This window comes from Zonotrichia albicollis, chromosome 28, assembly GCF_047830755.1.
Source record: "Zonotrichia albicollis isolate bZonAlb1 chromosome 28, bZonAlb1.hap1, whole genome shotgun sequence".
NCBI lineage: Eukaryota > Metazoa > Chordata > Aves > Passeriformes > Passerellidae > Zonotrichia > Zonotrichia albicollis.
Window position 1 is genome coordinate 3966454 of NC_133846.1, and position 18122 is coordinate 3984575.

Below are 18122 nucleotides of genomic sequence, written 5' to 3' on the forward strand. Positions count from 1 at the left end.
ATTTAACTGCCTGCTTGTGCTTTTTCTCTCTGTAAGAAATGGGATTGGGATCATCCTGTCCCTGTTTTCTGCCATGTCCTCACCCCCCACAGGGATTCCTGCCCCTTTCCCAAGGTGTTTTATTGACTGCAGCAATGGGTATTAAAACTCACTGTAATGTGTTATTTATCAAAATACAGCCTCCAAAATCACTTATTTATTTTTATTTATTTGTATTTATATTTTTATTTATTTTTATTTATTTTTAAATTTATTTTTATTTTATTTATTTTTATTCATTTGAACACTTCTGGTTCAAATAAATTGGAATTTGACTCCCTGCTCGTGCTGTTTCTCTCTGTAAGGGGATTGGGATCCCCTTTCTGTTTTCTGCCACATCCTCACCCATCCCACAAGGATTCCTGCCCCTTTCCCAAGGGGTTTTATTGATTTTATCAAGCTCTGCCAGCAGCTGCAGCCTCAGCAGAGAATTCACAGCGTGAGCTGCCTTCCCTCGGCCATGGCAAGGAATTCAGGAATTCACTCACCCCAGGAATTCATTTCCCTGTGGGTGAAGGAGTCACTGTGCAAAGTCAATAAAATGGGCAAATTTTTTAGTGCCAGCTCTCCCAGCTGAGGAGCAGGCTCAGGAAAGTTGGGCAATGAAATTTGAAATTGTGGCACCTTGCCCACCGTACCTGTGCAAACCCCCAGGTGTGAGAGGAGCTGCAGCCCCAAACCCACCGCAGCAATTCACCAATTAACCCCATCCTTACCACGTTGATGAAGACCATGGTGGCTGGCTTCATCCTGTAGGACACGGGGATGGAGATGAGCCTGCCCAGGGTGATGAAGCCCCAGAAGAGGCTGGGCAGGTACCCGGCCACCTTGTGCACCACGGCCAGGGGCTCCTCCACGGCGTAGCTGTACACGAACCCCGAGTACTCTCCCTGCAGGAAAATCCTCTCTGAGGAAAATCCTCTCTGTGCAGGAAAATCCTCTCTGTCACATCCCTGTGTGTGGGGGCTTCGGGCTCCTCTGTCCCTCAGAGCATTGGTGGAAGGGTTTGGAGATCCACCAGCAGCAGGATGTGGGGTTGAGTCTGTCCTAAAAGGGCAAAGCTCCAAGGAAAACCCAGAGATCCTCCCTCCCTGAGGGGCTGCCCTGCCCTCTTGGAGCTCCACACTCTCCACTTGGAGCTCCACGCTCTCCACTTGGAGCTCTACACTCTCCACTTGGAGCTCCACACTCTCCACTTGGAGCTCCACACTCTCCGCTTGGAGCTCCACACTCTCCACTTGGAGCTCTACACTCTCCACTTGGAGCTCCACACTCTCCACTTGGAGCTCCGCACTCTGCACTTGGAGCTCCGCACTCTCCACTTGGAGCTCCGCACTCTCCGCTTGGAGCTCCACACTCTCCGCCTAGAGCTCCACGCTCTCCACTTGGAGCTCCGCACTCTCCACTTGGAGCTCCACGCTCTCCACTTGGAGCTCCACGCTCTCCACTTGGAGCTCCACACTCTCCGCTTGGAGCTCCACACTCTCCACTTGGAGCTCCACACTCTCCACTTGGAGCTCCACACTCTGCACTTGGAGCTCCACACTCTCCGCTTGGAGCTCCACACTCTCCACTTGGAGCTCCACACTCTGCACTTGGAGCTCCACACTCTCCACTTGGAGCTCCACACTCTGCACTTGGAGCTCCACACTCTCCACTTGGAGCTCCACACTCTCCACACATCACATTTAGAGCTCAGGGGTTGCTCATCCTTGGAAATTCCCATTCCTGCCTAACCCCTCTCACCACTGAGGAGCCCCTGAGGGTTTCACAGGGGTTTGGGAGGAAAAAAAAAATCCAGAAATTTGGGCAACTGTGCTCACCACGATGCCATCAGTCATGAAGAGAACCAGGGCGCCGGTGATGTGCACGGCGAAATAGGTGAAGGAAACCCCTCGGAAGTTCTTGCTCTGGCAGCAGCTGAACAAATCCTCGTGACCCGCTGGAGAACAATGCGGAGCAAACGTGAGCAGAGCGTCCCCCCGGAGCTGGGTGGCCGCCAGCCCTCAGAGGGGTTTGTTTTGTGGGACAGCTGCAGGACAGAGCCAGGCAGGACCCTGAACATGGGGCACCGCTGAGCTCGGGAGGCTCCACCTCACCTTCATCTTCCTCTGAGCTTCCAGAGGGAAATGGGAATGGGTGTGGGGTCTGCCCAAAGCCTGGGGTCCTGGTACGTTGGGGTACGTGCTGCCCACACCCCAAAATCCTGGCTCTCCATACCCTGGGATCCCAGCTCTCCATCCACCAAAATCCTGGCTCTCCATCCACCAAAATCCTGGGTTATGCACACACCCTAAAATCCTGGCTCTCCATACCCTGGGATCCCAGCTCTTCATCCACCAAAATCCTGGGCTCTCCATATGCCAAAATCCTGGGTTCTACACACACCCTAAAATCCTGGCTCTTCTCACCCCAAAATCTGGGCTCTCCATACCCCAAAATCCTGGCTTTCCACACCCCAAAATCCTGGTTCTCCACACACCCCAAAATCCTGGGCTCTTCTAATCCCAAAATTCTGGCTCTTCTCACCCTAAAATCCTGGCTTTCCATAACCCAATATCCTGGGCTCTCCATATGCCAAAATCCTGGGTTCTCCACACACCCCAAAATCCTGGCTCTTCTCACCCCAAAATCTGTCTCTCCATATGCCAAAATCCTGGCTCTTCTCACCCTAAAATCCTGGGCTCTCCATTCCCCAAAATCCTGGCTTTCCATACCCTGGGATCCCAGCTCTCCATTCCCCAAAATCCTGACTCTCCATACCCCAAAATCCTGGTTCTCCTCACCCCAAAATCTTGGCTTTCCATAACCCAATATCCTGGGCTCTCCATATGCCAAAATCCTGGGTTCTCCACACACCCTAAAATCCTGGCTCTCCTCACCCCAAAATTCCTGGCTCTCCACACCCCAGAATCCTGGGTCCTCCACACCCCAGAATCCTGGGTCTTCTCACCCCAAAATCTGTGCTCTCCATGTGCCAAAATCCTGACTCTCCACACCCCAAAATCCTGGCTCTTCTCACTCTAAAATCCTGGGCTTTCCATATACCAAAATCCTAGCTCTCCACACCCCAAAATCCTGGGTTCTCCACATCCCCCAAAATCCTAGCTCTTCTCACCCCAAAATCTGTGCTCTCCATCCACCAAAATCCTGACTCTCCATTCCCCAAAACCCTGGCTCTTCTCACCCTAAAATCCTGGGCTCTCCTCACTCCAAAATCCTGGCTCTTCTCACTCTAAAATCCTGGGCTTTCCATATACCAAAGTCTTGGCTCTCCATACCCTGGGATCCCAGCTCTCCATACCCCAAAATCCTGGCTCTCCACACACCCCAAAATCCTGGGCTCTTCATACCCCAAAATCTTAGCTGTCCATACCCCAAAATCCTGGGCTTTCCACACCCCAAAATCATGACTCTCCATTCCCCAAAACCCTGGGTCTCCCCACCCCAAAATCCTGGCTCTTCATACCCCAAAATCCTGGGCTCTCCATACCCTCGGATCCCAGCTCTCCATACCCCAAAATCCTGGGTTCTCCACATCCCCCAAAATCCTGGCTCTCCACACCCCAGAATCCTGACTCTCCATTTCCCAAAACCTTGGTTCTCCACACCCCAAAATCCTGGCTCTTCTCACCCTAAAATCCTGAGCTTTCCATATACCAAAATCCTGGCTCTCCACACCCTGGGATTCCAGCTCTCCACACACCCCAAAATCCTGGGTCTCCATACACCAAAATCCTAGGTTCTCCATACCCTCGGATCCCAGCTCTCCATACCCCAAAATCCTGGCTCTCCACACCCTAAAATCCTGACTCTCCATTCCCCAAAACCCTGGGTCTCCTCACCCCAAAATCCTGGCTCTTCTCACCCTAAAATCCTGGGCTCTCCATACCCTGGGATCCCAGCTCTCCATACCCCAAAATCCTGGGTTCTCCACACTCTGAAATCCTGGGTTCTCCACACTCTGAAATCCTGGACTCTCCACACCCTCCAAATTCCACACCTGCTCACCCTGAAGAATTCCCTGAAATCCCCTTTCATTGCCCAGGGCCAAAGCCATCTCTCCAGGAACAACACGGAACACTTCCCAAAGCCCTGAACCATATTTACTTCTGAGATATTCACTGTTTACCCAAAGAACTGACTGTGACACGTCCCTGCTGGCCAGGAAAGAACAATGTCACCATTGTCCCCAAGGCAGGGCGCAGCCGTGAGGTCAAGAGCAAACTATTGCTGGATTTCACTTTTCCCCTCAAACAAGGGAGGGGAAATTGGTTGTTTCTTATTCCTTTCCTATAAAAATCAGCATCTGCAGCACAAGGAACTGAAAAAAATCAGTAAGAAATGTGACCCTTTAAAGGGAATAATCTGAAGAAATGTGACCCTTTAAAGGGAATAATCAGTAAGAAATGTGACCCTTTAAAGGGAATAATCTGAAGAAATGTGACCCTTTAAAGGGAATAATCAGTAAGAAATTATTTCCTTTAAAGGGAATAATCAGTAAGAAATGTGACACCCTTTAAAGGGAATAACCTGAAGAAATGTGACCCTTTAAAGGGAATAATCTGAAGAAATGTGACCCTTTAAAGGGAATAATCAGTAAGAAATTATTTCCTTTAAAGGGAATAATCAGTAAGAAAAGTGACCCTTTAAAGGGAATAATCAGTAAGAAATTATTTCCTTTAAAGGGAATAATCAGTAAGAAATGTGACACTTTAAAGGGAATAATCTGAAGAAATGTGACCCTTTAAAGGGAATAATCAGTAAGAAATGTGACCCTTTAAAGGGAATAATCAGTAAGAAATTATTTCCTTTAAAGGGAATAATGAGTAAGAAATGTGACACTTTAAAGGGAATAATTTGAAGAAATGTGACCCTTTAAAGGGAATAATCTGAAGAAATGTGACCCTTTAAAGGGAATAATCAGTAAGAAATTATTTCCTTTAAAGGGAATAATCAGTAAGAAATTATTTCCTTTAAAGGGAATAATCTGAAGAAATATGACCCAAAACCAGGAGGGAATTTAGGCACACAACTGCCACCTGTCCCTAAAGGGTTGGGGGGCTTTAGGGTGGCTCAGAGAAATGGAGAAACACAGCCTGGAGGCCTCATTGGGATTGGGACGCCAACATTTATTCAAGATTTCACCTAATTTGAGGGTAATTGGGCACCAAATGTTTTTGTTTGGGTATTCCTGCATGAGATCCCTGTGCACACATTGCAACAGACAGCAGAGCTGGATCTCCCACTACCCCCAGACACTGAAATCTGGCTTTTTCTCCCCAAAATCCATGTGAGAGCTCACCTGCAGCCGTGTGGGGTCTCTGGGCAGCGGTGGAGAGCTCGTCCTTGTCCCCAGGCCGCGTCTCCAGGGCCAGCTCATCGGCCGACAGCAGCGGGTGGCTGCTGCCGTTGAAGCAGGGCACCATGCGCTCCTTGTAGAGCAGGAAGAACACGGCGATGGGCACGGGCAGCTGGGGAGGGGGCAGAGGGGGGGTGAGCACCTGAACACCCCAAAAACATCCTAAAATCACCCCCAAAACCACAGCCCAAAACCACCCCAAAATCACCCCAAAATCACCCCAAAACCACCCCCAAAACCACACCAAAACCACAGCCCTAAACTACCCCAAAATCACCCCAAAATCACCCCTAAACCACAGCCCAGCTCCTCCAGTAACAGCGATGGGCACAGGCAGCTGGGGAGGGGGCAGAGGCGGGGTGAGCACCTGAACACCCCAAAATCACCCCCAAAACCACAGCAAAACCACAGCCCAAAATCATCCCAAAATTACCCCCAAAATCACAGCCCAGCTCCTCCAGTAACAGCGATGGGCACGGGCAGCTGGGGAGGGGGCAGAGGGGGGGTGAGCACCTGAACACCCCAAGATCACCCCAAAATCACCCCAAAATCACCACAAAACCACAGCCCAAAACTACCCCAAAATCACCCCTAAGCCACAGCTCAGCTCCCCCAGTAACAGCGATGGGCACTGGCAGCTGGGGAGAGGATAAAGGAGCGGTGAGCACCTGAGCACCCCAAAACCACCCCAAAATCACCCCAAAACCACCCCAAAACTGCAGCCCAAAACCACCCCAAAACCATCCCAAAACCACAGCCCAGCTCCTCCAGCAACAGCGATGGGCACTGGCAGCTGGGGAGGGGACAGTGACAGGGTGAGCACCTGAATGTCCCAAAAACATCCCAAAATCACCTCAAAACTATCCCCAAAACCACCCCAAAACTGCAGCCCAAAACCACCCCAAAACCACGGCCCAGCTCCTCCAGTAACAGCGATGGGCACTGGCAGCTGGGGAGGGGATAGAGGAGGGGTGAGCACCTGAACACCCCAAAATCACCCCAAGATCACCCCAAAATCACCACAAAACCACCCTCAAAATCACAGCTCAGCTCCCCCAACAGCAGCGATGGGCACTGGCAGCTGGGGAGAGGATAGAGAAGGGGTGAGCACCTCAACACCCCAAAATCACCCCAAGATCACCCCAAAATCACCCCAAAATCACCACAAAACCACAGCCCAAAACTACCCCAAAATCACCCCTAAGCCACAGCTCAGCTCCCCCAGCAGCAGCGATGGGCACGGGCAGCTGGGGAGGGGACAGAGGCGGGGTGAGCACCTGAACATCCCAAAAATATCCCAAAATCACCCCAAAACCACCCCAAAATCATCACAAAACCACACCAAAACCACAGCCCCAAACTACCCCAAAATCACCCCAAAACCACAGCCCAGCTCCTCCAGTAACAGCAATGGGCACTGGCAGCTGGGGAGGGAACAGAGGGGGGATGAGCACCTGAACACCCCAAAAACATCCCAAAATCACCCCAAAACCACCCCCAAAACCACAGCCCAAAACTGCCCCAAAATTACCCCCAAAATCACAGCCCAGCTCCTCCAGTAACAGCGATGGGCACTGACTGCTGGGGAGGGGACAGTGGTAGGGTGAGCACCTGAACATCCCAAAAACATCCCAAAATCACCCCAAAATCACCCCCAAAATCACAGCCCAGCTCTCCCAGCAGCAGCGATGGGCACGGGCAGCTGGGGAGGGGACAGAGGGAGGTGGGCACCTGAACACCCCAAAATCACCCCAAGATCACCCCAAAATCACCCCAAAAACCACAGCCCAGCTCCTCCAGTAACAGCGATGGGCACTGGCAGTTGGGGAGAGGATAGAGGAGGGGTGAGAACCTGAACATCCCAAAAATATCCAAAAATCACCCCAAAATCACCCCAAAACCACACCAAAATCACCACAAAACCACCCCCAAAACCACAGCCCAGCTCCTCCAGCAGCAGCGATGGGCACTGGCTGCTGGGTAGGGGACAAGGTGGGGAGTGAGCACCTGAACACCCCAAAAACATCCTAAAACCACCACAAAATCACCCCAAAATCATCCCAAAATTACCCCCAAAATCACAGCCCAGCTCCTCCAGTAACAGCGATGGGCACTGGCTGCTGGGGAGGGGACAGAGGCGGGGTGAGCACCTGAACATCCCAAAATCACCCCCAAAATCACCCCAAAATCACCACAAAACCACCCCCAAACCACCCCAAAACCGCAGCCCAAAACCATCCCAAAATCACCCCCAAAAACCATGGCCCAGCTCGTCCAATAACAGCGATGGGCACGGGCAGCTGGGGAGGGGACAGAGGGGGGTGAGCACCTGAACATCCCAAAATCACCACAAAACCACCCCCAAAACCACCCCAAAACCACAGCCCAGCTCCCCCAGTAACAGCGATGGGCACTGGCTGCTGGGGAGGGGGCAGAGGTGGGGTGAGCACCTGAGCACCCCAAAAACATCCCAAAATCACCCCAAAATCACCACAAAACCACCCCAAAACCACCCCAAAATCACAGCCCAGCTCCTCCAGTAACAGCGATGGGCACTGGCAGCTGGGGAGAGGACAGAGGAGGGGTGAGCACCTGAACATCCCAAAAATATCCCAAAATCACCACAAAACCACCCCAAAATCACCACAAAACCATCCCAAAACCACACCAAAAACCACAGCCCAGCTCCTCCAGCAGCAGTGATGGGCACTGGCAACTGGGGAGGGGATAGAGGAGGGGTGAGCACCTGAATGTCCCAAAATCACCCCAAAATCACCCCAAAACTACAACACAGCTCCCCCAGCAGCAGCAGTTTCAGGCGCTGGGCTCAGATTCTGCAGGGGAGGTGCCTGAAGGGAATTTCAGAGCAAGGAGAGGTGGGAATGGGAGATTCTGAGGCTGGAGAGGGGAAAAGAGGGAGAAAACTGGGAGAAAAATCTCCTGAGCCTCTGGGGCATCCCCAGGCAGTCGCAGGCCCCAGCATTCACAGAAATGGGCACAGGGACCCAAGGCAAAGCTCCCAAAGTGCCAAACCCCGAACATTCTGGGGTCCCAAAGTGCCAAACCCCAAAGGTTCTGGGGTCCCAAAGCGCCAAACCCCAAACGTTCTGAGGTCCCAAAGGGCCAGCGCTGCAAACCCCAAACATTCTGGGGTCCCGAAGTGCCAAACCCCAAACGTTCTGGGGTCACAAAGGGCCAAACCCCAAATAGTCTGGGGTCCCAAAGGGCCAGCCCTGCAAACCCCAAATGTTGTGGAGTCCCAAAGTGCCAAACCCCAAACGTCCTGGGGTCCCAAAGTGCCAAACCCCAAACCTTCTGGGGTCTCAAAGTGCCAGACCTACAAACTCCAAACGTTCTGGGGTCCCAAAATGCCAAACCCCAAACATTCTGGGGTCCCAAAGAGCCAGCCCTACAAACCCTAAATGTTCTGGGGTCCCAAAGCTCCAAACCCCAAACGTTCTGGGGTCCCAAAGGGCCTAACCCCAAAGGTTCTGGGGTCCCAAAGTGCCAAACGTTCTGTGGTCTCAAAGTGCCAAACCCCAACATTCTCGGGTCTCAAAGTGCCAAACCCCAAACCTTCTGGGGTCCCAAAGGGCCAAACCCCGAACATTCTGGGGTCCCAAAGGGCCAAACCCCAAATGTTCTGGGGTCTCAAAGCGCCAGCCCTACAAACCCCAAAGGTTCTGGGGTCCCAAAGTGCCAGACCCCAAAGGTTCTGGGGTCCAGCCCTGCGCTGCTGCTGCCCCAAGAGCGGAACCCGAGGCCGTGGGCGCAGAGCAGTTGGAATCGTGCCCGAGGGAAGCGGGAGCTGCTCCGGCCCCAGGCCCAGCCATTAGCAGGGGTTGCTCAGCACCTCCCGAGAGAGGAGCCCGCGGTTCCCAGGCCAACAGGGACAGCGCAGGGCCCTGCAGGGAGGGTCCAGCCCCAGCTCTGGGCTCCTCTGCGCATCCAGGGATGCTCCAGCACCCCGTGCTCCCACCACCATCCCCACAGCCCACAGCCATGGGGCAGCAGCGATCCCAGGGGATGAGCCCATCCCAGCCCACACCCACGACTCCCTGGTGCCTCCAATTCCACAGGGAACGGCTCTTTTTTTCATTTTCTTTTTTTCATTTTCTTTTTTTTCATTTTCTATTTTGTTTTTTTTGAGGGGAGCAAGCGAAGCTCTGCCGTCTCCTCCCAGCACAGCCCAGCGCTGTTTACACTGCAACCAACCGGGGGAGAAAGCCAGGAAATCCTAAGTGACAGCTCATTCCCTTGTTTTCTACATGTCTGGGAGCAAGTGTGAGCTCCAGCTCCAAATTTCCTGCCTTTTGTTGGCTCGTGGCATGATTTAAATGTATGGAGAGTTCCCCCCCTCCTGCCTCCCACCCCGCCCCTCCAGCCTGAATTCATTTACGAGGCCTGCATTGTTCTGGGAACAATGGGAATAGGAACAGTGAGTTCGGTCCCATGGAAGAAAAACGCATTTGCTTGATGGTTCTGATCCTTCCGGAGGTCAGCACCAGATTTCATTCTTCTGAATTGCAGATTTAGCAGAAATGTTCCCTCCCCTCTGAGGGCCTGGCTGCGCAGATAATGGCCCTGGGCATTCCAGCCTCCAGGACAAGGCCCCAGTTTGGGATTCCACCAATTCCCAGTCCCATTTTGGGGTGTATTTCAGTCCCCAGTTTGGAATTCCACCAATTCCCAATCCCATTTTGGGATTCCCCAATTCCCAATCCCATTTTGGGGTGTATCTCAGTCCCCATTTTGGGATTCCACCAATTCCCAGTCCCATTTTGGGGTGTATCTCAGTCCCCAGTTTGGGATTCCCCAATTCCCAGTCCCATTTTGGGATTCTCCAATTCCCAGTCCCATTTTGGGGTGTATCTCAGTCCCCATTTTGGGGTTCCCCAATTCCCAGTCCCATTTTGGGATTCTCCAATTCCCAGTCCCATTTTGGGGTGTATCTCAGTCCCCATTTTGGGATTCTCCAATTCCCAGTCCCATTTTGGGGTGTATTTCAGTCCCCAGTTTGGGATTCCCCAATTCCCAATCCCATTTTGGGGTGTATCTCAGTCCCCATTTTGGGATTCCCCAATTCCCAGTCCCATTTTGGGGTGTATCTCAGTCCCCATTTTGGGATTCCCCAATTCCCAATCCCACTCTGGGTTTTTCCCTGCTCTCCACACCCTCACCTTTAAATCCAGCCGGTCCTTTTTGCTTTAACCAGGCTGGGACAGTTTTTAGGATGTCCCACCCACAGCTGTGGCCACCCCATCCCATCCTGACCATCCCTCCTGGACAACCAGATTTTGGTGCCATTTTCTCCCAGAATTCCTTCCCAGGATAATTTTTGCTGATTTTTTGTTGTTTTGGGTTTTTTTGTTTTTGTTTTTGTTTTTTTTTGACAGGAAGATTTTCTTTTCCCAAGGGAAAAAGGGACACCAGAGCATTCCTCACCATGAGCCAAGGGCCAAGCAGAATTCCCAATTCCCTGCACCCAAAACTTCTCAGAGCTGCTCTCTCCCTCCATCACCTGGCCAAGAAAAATTCCCAATTCCCTGCACCCAACACTTCCCAAATTCCCAGAGCTGCTCCTCCCTCACCTGGCAGATTTATCCATCCCCAAAATCCCCACAAGCTGCTGCATTCCCCAGCTCAGCGTGGGGATATTCCAGCTCCCTCCTCCTAATTTTCCAGAGCTGCTCCCTCCCTCACCTGGCCAAGCAGAGCCCCCAATTCCCAGCGCCCAAAACCTCCCAAATTCCCTGAGCTGCTCCTCCCTCACCTGGCCAAGCAGAGACCCCAATTCCCAGCGCCCAAAACCTCCCAAATTCCCTGAGCTGCTCTCTCCCTCACCAGAACCCCCAATTCCCAACATTTCCTAAATTCCCAGAGCTGCTCCTCCCTCACCTGGCAGATTTATCCATCCCCAAAACCCCACAAGCTGCTGCATCAGCTTGGGGATATTCCAGCTCCTTCCTTCCCTCCTTCCAAATTCCCTGAGCTGCTCTCTCCCTCACCAGAATCCGCAATTCCCAAGATTTCCCAAATTCCCTGAGCTCCTCCCTCCCTCACCAGAAGCCTCAAATCCCAGCACCCAACACTTCCCAAATTCCCAGAGGAACCTCACCAGAACCCCCAATTCCCAGCACTTCTCCCTCCAAATTCCCAGAGCTGCTCCCTCCTTCACCTGGCCAAGCAGAGCCCCCAATTCCCAAATTCCCAACATCCAACACATCCCAAATTCCCAGAGCTGCTCTCTCCCCTCACCTGGCAGATTTATCCATCCCCAAAATCCCCACAAGCTGCTGCATCCCCCAGCTCAGCGTGGGGATATTCCAGCTCCCTCCTTCTAAATTGCCAGAGCTGCCCCCTCTCTCACCTGGCCAAGCAGAATTCCCTATTTCCTGCACCCAAAACCTCCCAAATTCCCAGAGCTGCTCCTCCCTCACCTGGCCAAGCAGAGCCCCCAATTCCCATATTCCCAACATCCAACATTTCCCAAATTTCCAGAGCTGCTCCTCCCTCACCTGGCAGATTTATCCATCCCCAAAACCCCACAAGCTGCTGCATCAGCTTGGGGATATTCCAGCTCCTTCCTTCCCTCCTTCCAAATTCCCAGAGCTGCTCCCTCCATCACCAGAACCCCCAATTCCCAACATTTCCCAAATTCCCAGAGCTGCTCCCTCCATCACCAGAACCCCCAATTCCCAGCACCCAAAACCTCCCAAATTCCCAGAGCTGCTGCCTCCCTCACCTGGCAGATTTATCCATCCCCAAAATCCCCACAAGCTGCTGCATCCCCCAGCTCAGCGTGGGGATATTCCAGCTCCTTCCTTCCCTCCTTCCAAATTCCCAGAGCTGCTCCCTCCCTCACCAGAACCCTCAAATCCCAGCATCCAACACTTCCCAAATTCCCAGAGGAACCTCACCAGAACCCCCAATTCCCAGCACTGCTCCCTCCAAATTCCCAGAGCTGCTCCCTCCATCACCTGGCCAAGCAGAATTCCCAATTCCCTGCACCCAAAACCTCCCAAATTCCCTGAGCTGCTCTCTCCCTCACCAGAACCCGCAATTCCCAACATTTCCCAAATTCCCAGAGCTGCTCCCTCCCCACCTGGCCAAGCAGAGGCTCCAATTTCCTGCACCCAAAACTTCCCAAATTCACAGAGCTGCTCCCTCCCCACCTGACAAGCAGAGCGCCCAGTTCCCATATTCCCAACATCCAACACTTCCCAAATTCCCAGAGGAACCTCACCAGAACCCCCAATTCCCAGCACTTCTCCCTCCAAATATCCAGAGCTGCTCCTCCCTCACCTGGCAGATTTCTCCATCCCCAAAACCCCACAAGCTGCTGCATCCCCCAGCTCAGCGTGGGGATATTCCAGCTCCTTCCTTCCTTCCCTCCTTCCAAATTCCCTGAGCTGCTCCCTCCCTCACCTGGCCAAGCAGAGCCCCCAATTCCCATATTCCCAACATCCAACACATCCCAAATTCCCAGAGCTGCTCTCTCCCCTCACCTGGCAGATTTATCCATCCCCAAAAACCCCACAAGCTGCTGCATCAGCTTGGGGATATTCCAGCTCCTTCCTTCCCTCCTTCCAAATTCCCAGAGCTGCTCCCTCCATCACCAGAACCCCCAATTCCCAGCACCCAACACTTCCCAAATTCCCTGAGCTGCTCTCTCCCTCACCAGAACCCCCAATTCCCAACATTTCCCAAATTCCCAGAGCTGCTCCCTCCCTGCCTGGCCAAGCAGAGCCCCCAATTCCCAGATTCCCAACATCCAACACTTCCCAAATTCCCAGAGGAACCTCACCAGAACCCCCAATTCCCAGCACTTCTCCCTCCAAATTCCCAGAGCTGCTCCCTCCCCTCACCTGGCAGATTTATCCATCCCCAAAACCCCACAAGCTGCTGCATCAGCTTGGGGATATTCCAGCTCCTTCCTTCCCTCCTTCCAAATTCCCAGAGCTGCTCCCTCCCTCACCAGAAGCCTCAAATCCCTGCACCCAACACTTCCCAAATTCCCAGAGGAACCTCACCAGGACCCCCAATTCCCAGCACTTCTCCCTCCAAATTCCCAGAGCTGCTCCTCCCTCACCTGGCAGATTTATCCATCCCCAAAACCCCACAAGCTGTTGCACCTCCCAGCTCAATGTGGGGATGTTCCAGCTCCCTCCTTCCTTCCCTCCCTCCAAATTCCCAGAGCTGCTCCCTCCCTCACCTGGCCAAGCAGAATTCCCAATTCCCATATTCCCAACATCCAACACATCCCAAATTCCCAGAGCTGCTCCCTCCATCACCAGAACCCCCAATTCCCAGCACTTCTCCCTCCAAATACTCAGAGCTGCTCCCTCCTCACCTGGCCAAGCAGGGACCCCAATTTCCTGCACCCAAAACTTCCCAAATTCCCAGAGCTGCTCTCTCCCTCACCAGAACCCCCAATTCCCAACATTTCCCAAATTCCCAGAGCTGCTCCCTCCCCACCTGGCCAAGCAGAGACTCCAATTTCCTGCACCCAAAACCTCCCAAATTCCCAGAGCTGCTCCCTCCCCACCTGACAAGCAGAGCCCCCAGTTCCCATGTTCCCAACATCCAACACATCCCAAATTCCCAGAGCTGCTTCCTCCATCACCAGAAGCCTCAAATCCCAGCACCCAACACTTCCCAAATTCCCAGAGGAACCTCACCAGAACCCCCAATTCCCAGCACTTCTCCCTCCAAATTCCCAGAGCTGCTCCCTCCATCACCTGGCCAAGCAGAGCCCCCAATTCCCATGTTCCCAACATCCAACACATCCCAAATTCCCAGAGCTGCTCCCTCCATCACCAGAAGCCTCAAATCCCTGCACCCAAAACCTCCCAAATTCCCAGAGCTGCTCCCTCCTTCACCTGGCAGATTTATCCATCCCCAAAACCCCACAAGCTGCTGCATCCGCCAGCTCAGTGTGGGGATGTTCCAGCTCCCTCCTTCTAATTTTCCAGAGCTGCTCCCTCCCTCACCTGGCCAAGCAGAATTCCCAATTCCCTGCACCCAAAACCTCCCAAATTCCCAGAGGAACCTCATCAGAACCCCCAATTCCCAGCACTTCTCCCTCCAAATTCCCAGAGCTGCTCCTCCCTCACCTGGCAGATTTCTCCATCCCCCAAATCCCCACAAGCTGCTGCACCCCCAGCTCCCTCCTTCCCTCCTGCTGCTGTTTCTGGCTGTTCCCCCCAGGAATCCGGGCTCCTTCCCTGCCATTGTGTCCCAGGCTCCTGCCGAGCACAATGGAGAGTCCCACACGTCCCCTGGGACAGCACCTTCCTGACCAACACCTCCCTCTCCACAGCATTTCCCTCATTTCCAGCCCCTTCCAACGCGCTGGGCGATGAAATTTCCGTTCTGTGGGAGAGCTGAACTCTAAAATATGGGGGGTTCTGTTCCAAAATCTGGATGAAAAGGGACAAAATTTTTCTCGTTGAGTGAAAGATTTTGGCTGGGAGCGCTCCAAGCGCTTTGTTTTGATTATGCTGAGCTGATTCATTTTCCCAAAGCAAACCCATTTTGCTTCAAAAACATCGGCGCAGCTCCGCTGTCAGCTCGGCACCAAGCGCTCGTGCCAGAGTCAGATTGAGACATTTCCACTCTAAACAAAAGCAAGAGCTCGAAATGAATCATTTCAGCTCGTGCCTTGTCAGAATCCACACAAAAACCGGGCTGGAAATGTGGGATTTGGCCATTTTATAACCAAGCTGCTGCTCCTGGTTTCCATTTCTGTTGTTAACTCTTTTCACCCACGTCCCTGGAGGTTTAAAAACCCCTTCCCATCATCTTCCTCTGCTGTTTCCACTTTGAAAAGGGTCAGGACTTTGGAGCTGAGCTGCTCCAAGCATCTCCAGCAGGTTGGGGGGGATTAATAGAATAGAATAGAATAGAATAGAATAATTAAAAAAAATTTAAAAATAAAAAATAAAAAATAAAATATAAAATATAAAATATAATAAAATATAACCCAGCATCTCCAGCAGGTTGGGGTGGTTAAAATAAAAAAATATAAAATAAAATAAATAAAATAAAATAAAATAAATAACATAGAATAGAATAGAATAGAATAGAATAGAATAGAATAGAATAGAATAGAATAGAATAACCCAGCATCTCCAGCAGGTTGGGGTGGTTAAAATAAAAAAATATAAAATAAAATAAATAAAATAAAATAAATAACATAGAATAGAATAGAATAACTCAGCATCTCCAGCAGGTTGGGGTGGTTAAAATAAAAAAATATAAAATAAAATAAAATAAAATAAATAGCATAGAATAGAATAGAATAGAATAGAATAGCATAGCATAGCATAGCATAGCATAGCATAGAATAGAATAGAATAGAATAGAATAGAATAGAATAACCCAGCATCTCCAGCAGGCTGGGGTGGTTAAAATAAAACCAAACACAATACAATAAATGAAATAAAAAAAAATTAAAAGAAATTAAAATAAAATAAAATAAAATATAAAATAACCCAGGATCTCCAGCAGGTTGGGGTGGTTAAAATAAAATAAAATAAACCATAATAAATAGCATAAAATCAAATAAATAAAAATAAATAAAATAAAAATTAATTAAAAATAAACAAAATAAAAATTAATTTAAAATAAAATAAAATAAAATAAAACATAATAAAACGAAATAAAATAAAATAAAATAAAATAAAATAAAATAAAATAAAATAAAATAAAATAAAATAAAATAAAATAAAATAAAATAAAATAAAATAAAGTTCCCTCTGTGAGGATTTGGGGAAGGCAATCACAGCTTGGTTCAGGAGCTGAGCACATCCAACTCCCCGCTGGGTGTTTGTTATTTAACCCTTATCCCAAAACCTCCTTTCCACGTTCCTGGTGTTCCTGCCCAGCCTGTGGGAATCCTGGGAATTCTGTATTCCACCCACCCACGGGTGCATGCAGCGCTCCAGCGTGTCCTGATGCACAAACCCACAGCGACCCCACCCCAAAAATCCTCTCAGGACACCGAGAGGGCTCTGGAAATTCCCAAACCAGACCCATCCTGGGGTTCAAAGCAGGTGTGAAACTCTGCTTCCCAACTAAATGGGTTTGCTCGGGATCTGCTGAATTAAAATCACATTTCCCGTGGCGCAGACAGAGCTGGAGGTGATTAAAGCTGCCCCTCCTCCCAGGCTGGGCCTTTTTTTGGGTGATTCTACCCAGAAACTCAGCCCAGCACAGGAAAAGCCCTGGATGGGATGTTTGAATAATTTACTAAATGGAGAGAGCCCAAGGAATTTGGGATGTGTTGGATGTTGGGAATATGGGAATTGGGGGCTCTGCTTGGCCAGGTGAGGGAGGGAGCAGCTCAGGGAATTTGGGAAGTTTTGGGTGCAGGGAATTGGGAATTCTTCTTGGCCAGAATTGGGAATTCTTCTTCTTCTTCCCTCTCAGGTGAGGGAGGGAGCAGCTCTGGGAATTTGGCAAGTTTTGGGTGCAGGAAATTGGAGTCTCTGCTTGGCCAGGCGGGGAGGGAGCAGCTCTGGGAATTTGGGAAATGTTGGGAATTGGGGGTTCTGGTGAGGGAGAGAGCAGCTCAGGGAATTTGGGAAGTTCTGGGTGCAGGGAATTGGGAATTCTGCTTGGCCAGGTGGTGGAGGGAGCAGCTCTGGGAATTTGGAGGGAGAAGTGCTGGGAATTGGGGGTTCTGGTGAGGTTCCTCTGGGAATTTGGGAAGCGTTGGGTGCTGGGATTTGAGGCTTCTGAGAGCTGAATTGCGGAGGGAAGGAGCTGCCAGGCAGGATCACCCATTTTGCTGCTCCTGGCACGGGCAAAAGGGACACCAGGTCCCTCCTGTCCCCCTGAGAGGAAGGACTTTTACACCTGCTGGCACCTCCAGGGAAAACAATAACCAGAGAGACGTCCTGATCCCTTCTGTCCCTTCATTCCTGGGAATGTTTCCAAATCTCCTCTTGCCAGGCCAGCTCCAGCTGAGCAGGAAGGAAAAACTCTGGGTCTGAACAGAGTTTGCTGCTGCAGCTCCTGCCTGGGAGGTGCTGGAGGCACCAACTGCCCCCCAGAGAGCCTGGGCAAACCCCAGAATGGATCCCAGCAGAGAAGAGATAAAATCAGGATTTGGCAACAAATGAGCCTTTCCTTGTTTCTCACCCCATTCCAGGACCCCTCAAACCCCAGAATGGATCCCAGCAGAGAAGAGATAAAATCAGGATTTGGCAACAAATGATCCTTTCCTTGTTTCTCACCCCATTCCAGGACCCCTCAAAGCCCGGAATGGATCCCAGCAGGGAAGAGCCCTGATAAAATCAGGATTTGGCAACAAATGATCCTTTCCTTGTTTCTCATCCCATTCCAGGACCCTTCAAACCCCAGAATGGATCCCAGCAGGGGAAGAGCCCTGGTAAAATCAGGATTTGGCAACAAATGACCCTATCCCTGCATCTCACCCCATTCCAGAACCCCCCCAAACCCCAGAATTGATCCCAGCACATCCAGCAGGGAAGAGCCCCGATAAAAACAGAATTTGGCAGCAATTGATCCTTTTCCTGTGTCTGACCCCATTCCAGGACCCTTCAAACACCACAAACCCCACAAATCCCTGGAGGAAGGACAATCCCAGCTGGGTACTCCAGGGATGATCCCATTGGATCCCCCAGGGATGATCCCATTGGATCCTCCCAGGGATGATCCCATTGGATACTCCCAGGATGATCCCACTGGATCC

The 18122-nt window shown here is 51.2% G+C and overlaps 1 protein-coding gene across 1 annotated transcript in view; it reads right to left on the reverse strand.

Moving 5' to 3' along the window:
* MFSD4A (major facilitator superfamily domain containing 4A) overlaps positions 1–18122 on the reverse strand; it is a 42705-nt gene that overhangs the window by 12402 nt on the left and 12181 nt on the right. The window contains exons 4-6 of the mRNA XM_074528079.1: positions 5345–5513; positions 1863–1981; positions 756–929 (exon numbers count right to left, since the gene is read on the reverse strand). Of these exons, the coding sequence (XP_074384180.1) occupies positions 756–929; positions 1863–1981; positions 5345–5513 (462 nt within the window). The remainder of the gene's footprint in view (positions 1–755; positions 930–1862; positions 1982–5344; positions 5514–18122) is intronic.